This window comes from Salmo salar, chromosome 03 (assembly GCF_965601325.2).
Source record: "Salmo salar chromosome 03, fSalSal1, whole genome shotgun sequence".
NCBI classification, from domain to species: Eukaryota; Metazoa; Chordata; class Actinopteri; order Salmoniformes; family Salmonidae; genus Salmo; species Salmo salar.
The window spans coordinates 34,457,157-34,467,882 of NC_138293.1; the positions used below are offsets into that span (position 1 = coordinate 34,457,157).

At 43.2% G+C, this 10,726-nt stretch overlaps 1 protein-coding gene across 4 annotated transcripts in view; it reads left to right on the forward strand.

The window, feature by feature from the left end:
• LOC106599867 (multiple myeloma tumor-associated protein 2 homolog) overlaps positions 1-9,746 on the forward strand; it is a 43,475-nt gene extending 33,729 nt beyond the window's left edge. For all 4 annotated transcript variants that reach the window (XM_082973456.1, XM_082973455.1, XM_082973454.1 and 1 more), the window contains exons 6-8: positions 5,006-5,094; positions 5,217-5,327; positions 9,005-9,746. In XM_082973456.1, coding sequence (XP_082829582.1) covers positions 5,006-5,094; positions 5,217-5,327; positions 9,005-9,260 — 456 coding nt within the window. In that variant the 3' untranslated portion in view covers positions 9,261-9,746. The remainder of the gene's footprint in view (positions 1-5,005; positions 5,095-5,216; positions 5,328-9,004) is intronic.
• The last annotated feature ends 980 nt before the right edge of the window (positions 9,747-10,726 follow it).

A 10,726-nucleotide genomic window follows, 5' to 3' on the forward strand; every position in this document is an offset into this window, starting at 1 on the left:
CAGCAGGATGGTCTGATTTCACTATTATTCAAACAAGACCCAGATGGCAAATATAAAGACCCAGTCTATCTAAAAAAAACTGGAGGCCCCTAACACTTCAATGTTGGGATGAAAAAATACTAGCGAAATGCATAGCACTCTGAATGAAAAGGGTTTTACCAGGTATTGTTCATCCTGATCAGACAGGTTTTTTACATGGACGATACATTGGAGATAATATATGACAACTACTAGAAATAATAGAACATCATGAAACCTCTAAGAAGCCAGGCCTGGATTTTGAAAAGGCCTTTGATAAAAGTAAGACTGGATTTTTTTTTATTTTTTAATTTCGGTGATTCTCTTATAAAATGGGTAAAAGTAATGTATAGCAACCCCTGGTGTAAAATAGTAAATAACGGCTACTTCTCAGAGTTTTGATTTGTCAAGAGGAGTTAAACAAGGGTGTCCGTTGTCACCATATCTATTCGCTATGGCCATCGAAATGCTAGCTATTAAAATCAGATCCAATGACAACATTAGAGGATTAGAAATCCAAGGCTTAAAAACAAAGGTGTCCATGTATGCCGATGACTCAAGTTTTATATTAAGTCCGTAACCTAGATCCCTGCAATGTCTCATTGAAGATCTAGATAGGTTTTAGTCCAGAAAAGTTAATTATGATAATTGTACAATATTACGTATTGGATCTTTAAAAAATACAACTTTTACATTACCCTGCAATTTACCTATAAAATGGGCTGACGATGAAGTAGACATACTTGGTATTCATATCACAAAATATATAAATAAGCTCTCCACAATGAATTTCAATAGAAAGCTTGTAAAAATAGACAAGATCCTGCAACCGTGGAGAGGTAAATACCTGTCTATTTATGGAAAAATTGCCCTGATTAACTCCATAGTCAAATCTGTTTACTCACTTTCTTATGGCACTGCCTACTCCTGCTAATTCGTTTTTCAAATCATATGAGCAAAAATCTTTTGCTTTATCTAGGATGCTAAACCAGACAAAATAAAGCGTGCCTATCTATATAATGAATATGAATTGGGTGGGTTGAGTTTATTAATATAAAAGCACTAAACCTTTCTCTAAAAGCTTCACTTATTCAAAAGTTTTACTTGAACCTTAAATGGTTCTCAAGTAGATTACTAAGAAAAGCTCATCCATTGTCTAAAAAATGCCTTTGTGCAGATTGCCATGTCTCATTTAAGATTAATTGAAAATTATACTTTTTTTCAAAGCATTGCAGAGCTGGCTACATATTCAATTTCATCCCCCTGAAAAGAGAACAAACATTATGGCTGAACTCAAATGTGCTGGTTGTTAAAATACCTGTATTTATGGGAAAGATGTTTGAAAAGGGTATTTTGTTCTAAAATTATGTTGTTAATTGGAATGGTAGAGTTATATCTTTCATGGAGTTATCAGAATTGTACGGGAAGGTCTGCTCAATCCTTCCCGTACAACCAATTGATTACAGCATTACCTAAAACATGGAGGAGGCAGGTGGCAGCGGGAGGAGGTAGGGAACTGGTCTGTCGGCCCAATATAAAGGATCAAAACAGGCAGAGGAATAAAAATTGCATAAATAGGAAAGTATACCAGTTTCATTTGAGGACCAGTATGTTGACAACTGTGCCATACAGATTGCAAAATAGTTGGGAAGAGATTTTTGATGTACTGATTCCATGGTACAGTGTTATTGACTTGATATATAAAACGACGCAAGATTCAATACTTCGTGCTTTTCAGCTAAAATTATTATATAGAACTCTTGCCAACAACAAAACATTGAGTATTTGGGGCATAAAATCATCAAAGCTCTGCAGATTTTGTTGTCTCAGGTTCAGGAATGGCTGAAAATGCATAACATTGATCTAAAATTGACCCTAGAAATAGTACTGTTAGGAGATCTGCAGAGACCGTGTCAGTCAATTACTAATATACTAATACTCTTAGTAAAAGTATTTATTTTCAACTCGCAATCTGTGGATTCTATTCGATTAGATAGATTTAAATTGTATGTTAAACATCAGAGTTGAAAGATACAGTGAGGGAAGAAAGTATTTGATCCCCTGCTGATTTTGTACGTTTGCCCACTGACAAAGAAATGATCAGTCTATAATTTTAATGGTAGGTTTATTTGAACAGTGAGACAGAATAACAACAAAAAAATCTTGAAAAACGCATGTCAAAAATGTTATAAATTAATTTGCATTTTAATGAGGGAAATAAGTATTTGACCCCCTCTCAATCAGAAAGATTTATTTTATACAGGTAACGAGTTGAGATTAGGAGCACACTCTTAAAGGGAGTGCTCCTAATCTCAGTGTGTTACCTGTATCAAAGACACCTGTCCACATAAGCAAGCAATCAATCAGATTCCAAACTCTCCACCATGGCCAAGACCAAAGAGCTCTCCAAGGATGTCAGGGACAAGATTGTAGACCTACACAAGGATGGAATGGGCTACAAGACCATTGCCAAGTAGCTTGGTGAGAAGGTGACAACAGTTGGTGTGATTATTCGCAAATGGAAGAAACACAAAAGAACTGTCAATCTCCCTCGGCCTGGGGCTCCATGCAAGATCTTACCTCGTGGAGTTGCAATGATCATGAGAACGGTGAGGAATCAGCCCAGAACTACACGGGAGGATCTTGTCAATGATCTCAAGACAGCTAGGACCATAGTCACCAAGAAAACAATTGTTAACACACTTCGCCGTGAAGGACTGAAATCCTGCAGCGCCCGCAAGGTCCCCCTGCTCAAGAAAGCACATATACATGGCTGTCTGAAGTTTGCCAATGAACATCTGAATGATTCAGAGGACAACTGGGTGAAAGTGTTGTGGTCAGATGAGACCAAAATGGAGCTCTTTGGCATCAACTCAACTCGCCGTGTTTGGAGGAGGAGGAATGCTGCCTATGACCCCAAGAACACCATCCCCACCGTCAAACTTGGAGGTGGAAACATTATGCTTTGGGGGTGTTTTTCTGCTAAGGGGACAGGACAACTTCACCGCATCAAAGGGACGATGGACGGGGCCATGTACTGTGAAATCTTGGGTGAGAACCACCTTCCCTCAGCCAGGGCATTGAAATGGGTCGTGGATGGGTATTCCAGCATGACAATGACCCAAAACACACGGCCAAGGCAACAAAGAAGTGGCTCAAGAAGAAGCACATTAAGGTCCTAGAGTAGCCTAGCCAGTCTCCAGACCTTAATCCCATAGAAAATCTGTGGAGGGAGCTGAAGGTTCGAGTTGCCAAAGTCAGCCTCGAAACCTTAATGACTTGGAGAAGATCTGCAAAGAGGAGTGGGACAAAATCCCTCCTGAGATGTGTGCAAACCTGGTGGCCAACTACAAGAAACGTCTGACCTCTGTGATTGCCAACAAGGGTTTTGCCACCAAGTACTAAGTCATGTTTTGCAGATGGGTCAAATACTTATTTCCCTCATTAAAATACAAATCATTTTATAACATTTTTGACGTGTTTTTCTGGATTTTTTGTTGTTATTCTGTCTCTCACTGTTCAAATAAACCCACCTTTAAAATTATAGACTGATCATTTCTTTGTCAGTGGGCAAACGTACAAAATCAGCAGGGGTCAAATACTTTTTTCCCTCACTGTATATGTTGTGTAGAAATCTGACGAGGGTGGCCAGCAGAGGTAGGCGGGATGGGCTGAGGGAAGCTGAGGGTTGGGGATGTGGAATTGGAGACAAGTGGGAGTGGAGTTGCTGCAAATACACACACACACACACACACACACACACACACACACACACACACACACACACACACACACACACACACACTCACGTAAATAGTGCCAGACATGCACTCAAACATATACAGTTGGCCTTGCTGTTATGATTTTAGTCGTCTTTGTCATTTTTTTCTTTTTCTTTTCTTTTTTCTCATGAGTTAATTTTCTTGGTTGTTTGTGCATGGGGGGGGGGTGGGGAATGGAATACATTTTATTTTAAAAAAATATATATTTTTTTTTCTTTGGGGGGGACAGTGGGAAGGGTCTCGGATGGTTGAGGGACAGCTGTGGGGGGATCTTGGAGGGTTCGCGTCCCTGTTTTTTTTGGCCTTGTGGGAGATCTGTCGACGTGCCCTTGAGCAGGGTGTTGACCCTGGATGCTTCTGTGTGCCGCTCTGTATGGGAGTGTGTTGGATGACTGGTATGGTGTAGTTGTTGAGCGGCTTCACTGCTAGTATATTGTATGTTTTGGATATTTAAAAAAAGAAACGTTTTGCAACAGAATCGGCGGAATGTACATATACGCTTGGATGAGTTGCAGTGTTGGATAGCCTTCATCCAGCTAGCTAACATAAATAGCATTGTTCTCTGAATCTGGTTGTTTAGTAGGCTAAATTCGCTTCATTAGCAAAGTGAAAGGTAAACTAAGAAGAAGAGAAAAATACTAAATATAGCTAGAAATGAATTTGTTCAAAACTGCTAAACTATCTTTCTCTGAGTCAACTACTCACTACACTTTATGCACTGCAGTGGTAGCTATCTGTAGCTTATGCTTTCAGTATTGGATTCATTCTCTGATCCTTTGATTGGATAGACATGTCAGTTTATGCTGCAAGCGCTCTGATAGGTTGGAGGACATCGTTCGGAAGTTGTCGTAATAACTGTGTACGTCTACGAAAGGGGGTGAGAACCATGAGCCTCCTAGGTTTTGTTATGAAAATAGCTGTCCTCCGGCTACACTATTGAACTATCTCAGAAGATGCGGTTGAGGCTACTATAGACATTCATTGCAAAACAGTGTTTTAATCAGTTATTTGGTGACATTAATATATTTATTATAGTTGTATCTAAAAATGATAACTTTTTATGAAATTCACTGAGTATGATGGTCCCCTTGTTCCTCTGAGGAGCCGCCACTGGTGTAGCTACATGATTCATACAGCTTGGGAATTGATGCTGTAATAGACATGTTACATGATTATGGTCATAATGGAGAGCATTATTTTCACAGCACCATAAAACAGAAGGGAAGTCTGGATGCCAGGAAGCCTCAGCCAGAAAGATGTCTGAGAACACAGAGAAACAGGACATGGATCAAAGGTAACGTGTTATTGATCACATATTGTGTTGTCAATCGATTCCCTGAGGTACATTTCTTCCATTACTGTCTAAACAAAAAATATATATAATCAAGACTTGTCTGTTATACTTTCCCATCATAGACATGAGAGCAGCAAAAAGAACAAAAAGGAAAAGAGAAAAAAAAAGGAGAAGAAGAAGAAAAGGCAGAGAAGAGACTCTTCCTCTTCAGATTCAGACAATGACAGTAAAAGGTTAGCATGTTTCTGCCTTTTTAACCTGCAGGTCATTTGTACATATTATCCTTATGCCTTTTTAAAATGATAATACAACATTTATCACAAGAAACTGTGAATAGTATATGGCGCCGACAGAGATGGTCGCCTCGCGTTCTTAGGAAACTATGCAGTATTTCGTTTTTTTAATGTATTATTTCTTACACTGTTACCCCAGGAAATTAAGTCTTATTACATACAGCCAGGAAGAACTATTGGCTATAAGAGCAACGTCAACTTGCCAACATTACGACCAGGAATACGACTTTCCCAAAGCGGATCCTCTGTTTGGACCACCACCCAGGACAATGGATCGGATCCCAGTAGGCGACCCAAAACAACGGCGCCGCAGAAGGGGCAGACGGAGCGGTCTTCTGGTCAGGCTCCGTAGACGTGCACATCGCTCACCGCTACCGAGTATACTACTCGCCAATGTCCAGTCTTTTGACAACCAGGTAGATGAAATTCGAGCAAGGGATGCCTTCCAGAGAGATATCAGAGATTGTAACATTCTCTGTTTCACGGAAACATGGCTCACTCGGGATACGTTATCAGAGTCGGTACAGCCACCCGGTTTCTTCACGCTTCACACATCGCGCAGACAGAAACATCTCTCTGGTAAGAAGGGCGGGTATGCCTTATGATTAACGAGTCGTGGTGTGATCATAACAACATACAGGAACTCTAGTCCTTTTGGTCACCTGACCTAAAATTCCTTACAATCAAATGCCGAGCGCATTATCTACCAAGAGAATTCTCTTCGACTATAATCACAGCCGTGTATATCCCCCCCCCCCCCCCCACACAGACACCTCGACGGCCCTGAAAGAACTTCAATGGACTCTATGTAAACTGGAAACCACATATCCTGAGGCTGCATTTATTGTAGCTGGGGGTTTTATCAAGGCTAATCTGAAAACAAGGTTCCCTAAATTTCGCGCAAAACTGAAAGCGCGAACCACTGGTTTTAATCATGGCAAGGCGACCAGAAACATGACCGAATACAAACAGTGAAACTATTCCCTCCGCAAGGCAATTAAACAAGCTAAGCATCCGTATAGAGACAAAGTAGTCGCAATTCAACGGCTCAGACACGAGACGTATGTGGCAGGGTCTACAGTCAATCACGGATTACAGAAAGAAAACCAGCTCGTCGCGGACACCGACGTCTTGCTCCCAGACAAACTAAACAACTTCTTTGCTCGCTTTGAGGACAATACAGTGCCACTGACACGGCCTGCTACCAAAACCGGCGGGCTGTCCTTCACCGCACCCAATGTGAGTAAAACATTTAAATGTGTTAACCCTCGCAAGGCTGCCGGCCCAGACGGCATCACTAGCTGTGTCCTCAGAGCATGTGCAGACCAGCTGGCTGGTGTGTTTTCGGACATATTCAATCAATCCCTGTCCCAGTCTGCTGTTCCCACATGCTTCAAGAGGGCCACCATTGTTCCTGTTCCAAAGAAAGCTAAGGTAACTAAGCGAAACGACTTATCGCCCCGTAGCACTCACTTCCGTCATCATGAAGTGCTTTGAGAGACTAGTCAAGGACCATATCACCTCCAGCCTACCTGACACCCTAGACCCACTCCAATTTGCTTACCGCTCCAATAGGTCCACAGACGACGCAATCGCACTGCACACAGCCCTTGCCCCCATCTGGACAAGAGGAATACCTATGTAAGAATGCTGTTCATCGATTACAGCTCAGCATTTAACACCATTCTTACCTCAAAACTCGTCATTAAGCTCGAGACCCTGGGTCTCGACCCCCGCCCTGTGCAACTGGGTCCTGGACTTTCTGACGGGCTGCCCCCAGGTGATGAGGGTAGGAAACAACATCTCCACCTCGCTGACCCTCAACACTGGGGCCCCACAAGGGTGCGTTCTCAGCCCTCTCCTGTACTCCCTGTTCACCCATGACTGCATGGCCATGCACGCCTCCAACTCAATCATCAAGTTTGCAGACGACACTACAGTGGTAGACTTGATTACCAACAACAACGAGACGGCCTACAGGGAGGAGGTGAGGGCCCTCGGAGTGTGGTGTCAGGAAAATAACCTCGCACTCAACGTCAACAAAACAAAGGAGATGATCGTGGACTTCAGGAAACAGCAGAGGGAGCACCCCCCTATCCACATCGACGGGACAGTAGTGGAGAAGGTGGAAAGTTTTAAGTTCCTCGGCGTACACATCACGGACAAACTGACATGGTCCACCCACACGGACAGTGTGGTGAAGAAGGCGCAACAGCGCCTCTTCAACCTCAGGAGGATGAAGAAATTTGGCTTGTCACCAAAAACACTCAAACTTTTACAGATGCACAATCGAGAGCATCCTGTCGGGCTGTATCACCGCCTGGTATGGCAACTGCTCCGCCCACAACCGTAAAGTTCTCCAGAGTGTAGTGAGGTCTGCACAACGCATAACCGGGGGAAAACTACCTGCCCTCCAGGACACCTACACCACCCGATGTCACAGGAAGGCCAAAAAGATCATCAAGAACAACAACCACCCGAGCCACTGCCTGTTCACACCGCTATCATCCAGAAGGCGAGGTCAGTACAGGTGCATCAAAGCTGGGACTGAGAGACTGAAAAACAGCTTCTATCTCAAGGCCATCAGACAGCCATCACTAACCTTGAGTGACTGTTGCCAACATACTGACTCAAATCTCTAGCCACTTTAATAATTAAATTGGATGTAATAAATGTATCACTAGTCACTTAAATAATGCTACTTTTTATAATGTTTACATACACTACATTACTCATCTCATATGTATCTACTGCATCTTGCCTATGCCGCACGGCCATCGCTCATCCATATATTAATGTGTACATATTCTTATTAATTCCTTTACACTTGTGTGTATAAGGTAGTTGTTGTGAAATTGTTAGATTACTTGTTAGATATTACTGCACTGTCGGAACTAGAAGCACAAGCATTTCGCTACACTCGCATTAACATCTGCTAACCATGTGTATGTGACCAAAAAATATTTATTTGATTTGACACAAGTCCTAATAATGCTACAAGACAAGTCTTTGCACTAGAGGGCGCTAAATCACTGTTGCAGGGGGAGGTGGAGCTGGTTTTTGGTTCCATCTCAAAAGCTGAGTTTTTGTGCCAAACTTCAAAAGTTCTGTCAACCATTAAACTGTGTATGCTTGGTCGAAATATAGAACAGGTTGTAGCTACCCTTACTAAGGATGTGTCAGTTAATGTGTCCAGCTGCTTAATTAGGTGGTACTACAGGGCAATGATGAAAAAGGAGTCTTAGGATGTTTAGCAACAGGAAGAGGTAGTCTTATGAAATTTTAAAATGGGTGTAGGGTTGATTTGAACTGAGTGAATGCATCATCCAGCCCACGTAATGCTTATCTTGTTTTTGGGGGGGTGGAGTGGGGAAGGCCTTATTTATTATTCTCATATGGAACCCAGGTAGTTATCATCCTCATAGATGAGGTAAAGGTTTGTATCATAACATTAAGTGTATCTCTGCTTTATCTTCCTCAGCCAGCTCTCACAACAGCTTACTTCGACCCCCACCTACTAGTCCCAATCATTGACTCGTGTGTGTGTGTGTGTGTGTGTGTGTGTGTGTGTGTGTGTGTGTGTGTGTGTGTGTGTGTGTGTGTGTGTTACTCCTCAGGCACAGAAAGGACCACCATCATCATAATCCATCATGCCTCAGTCAGACTGGAGCCAGACCCCATGACAGCCATTCAAGGGGGGGGCCAAAGGGCGAGCGCCACCCCTCCTCCTCCCAACGACGCCAGCAGAGGCATGACACAGACTCCTCCGACAGGGGGTCCCCTGTCCCCCGTCACCGTGCTAGCCACAAGGCAGCCCCTGCTGCTCCTACACAAAGCCACAGGCGGCGCCATGACACAGACTCGGACGATTAAGTTCCCCCCTAACCCCACAATCAGACACACGCAGAAGGAGAGGAGCCCTCTAGTCCACAGCAGAGCAGCTTGACTGGTTTATGGACTGTCCTCATGTACCTCTGGACTGGACTCAGTGGACTGTGGTTGAGAACAGTGTGTCAATCTGTAGGCTACTCCTCAAACCACCCACAGGCTTGTGACCTTGTTGGAACTGATTGTCGTTTTTATCTGTTGAATTTGTTTCTTGGTTATTTTTTTCTGAACCAACACAAATGTATTTTATGATCTAGCTACCAAAATTGAGGGACATTTTGCCACTATTCATGCAAGTAAATCAGGGACTAGTAAGTACTGAAAGCAAGATAAGTAGATGTGTACTTGGTGCTGAAATTAAGTTACTGTCAATAAAAACTATTGCTGTCCAAAATATTTCATTCTGGTGTCACACTTGCCCATACCACCAAAACATAAAAAATAAAAAAAATGTTTAAAGTGGGCCATCAACTGTTTGTCACCTCCTATTTGGTTTGTCTCTCTTGGTCATCTGTTGAAAATCCTCTCATTCCGATGCTTATAGCCTCCAATACCCCTCTCCATCCCACTGTGCCTCCTGCACTACTCAGCAGCTTTGCTCCTTTTCTTTCCTCCATCAAGCCAGAACTCCTTTGTCCCCATCCCTCCATTCTGTTCTAGGTTCAGCTCCCTGCCTCCCTGGCTGTGGTGAGATACCATTGGAATGCACTCCAGTGGTCATAATGGAGTATAGTGTTTGCGTTTGCCTTGAATTGGCTCTGAAAGGGGCATTCTGCTGGCTGGCACCTGGGGGTGCACTAAAAAGAGCAAGGCATTCACAAAGGAAAGTGCAAAAAACCAGGCTGGTCCTTTATATGGCCGAGTACCGTTAGGACCACCACACACAAACCAAGCTGATGGACCAGCAGGAGAGGAGGCAGAGACAAAGCCATCCTCTAAGGGACCTGAGAGTCCCGCCCCTCCCTCTTCTACCATACTCTCCTGCCATGTTTTATAGGCTTGGCTGCGTTAACCATGGCAGCCTAATCAACCTGAAAGAGCGTTGTCCTAGATTGCTCCCCAATTATTGCCTGCCTCCCCCCCGGTGCAGACACCAACATAACAGACATACAGGGACAGGCCTCACTATCTCCATTTGTCACTTATTCAACACCAGTTTTGGCTAGTTAGTTGGCTGTCATCACCTTTGACTAACCTGCTCCATTAGTCCCAGGTCATGGGGTGAGAGTAGTTGGGTGTGATTGAGGATTTGGGGCAAGAGAGTGGAGGCTGTGACACCAAAGTACAGGCCATGTCCATTTTTAAAGGATGTGAAGTAATTTTGAATTCAAACAGTCAATGGGAGAGAGGCTTGATTTAACTTGTACGCATGGGGCAGGGCCAGTTTCTAACTTGGAAGTTATTAATAGTTAATATGTGAACTTAAATACACAATTTGCTTAGGGACAGTT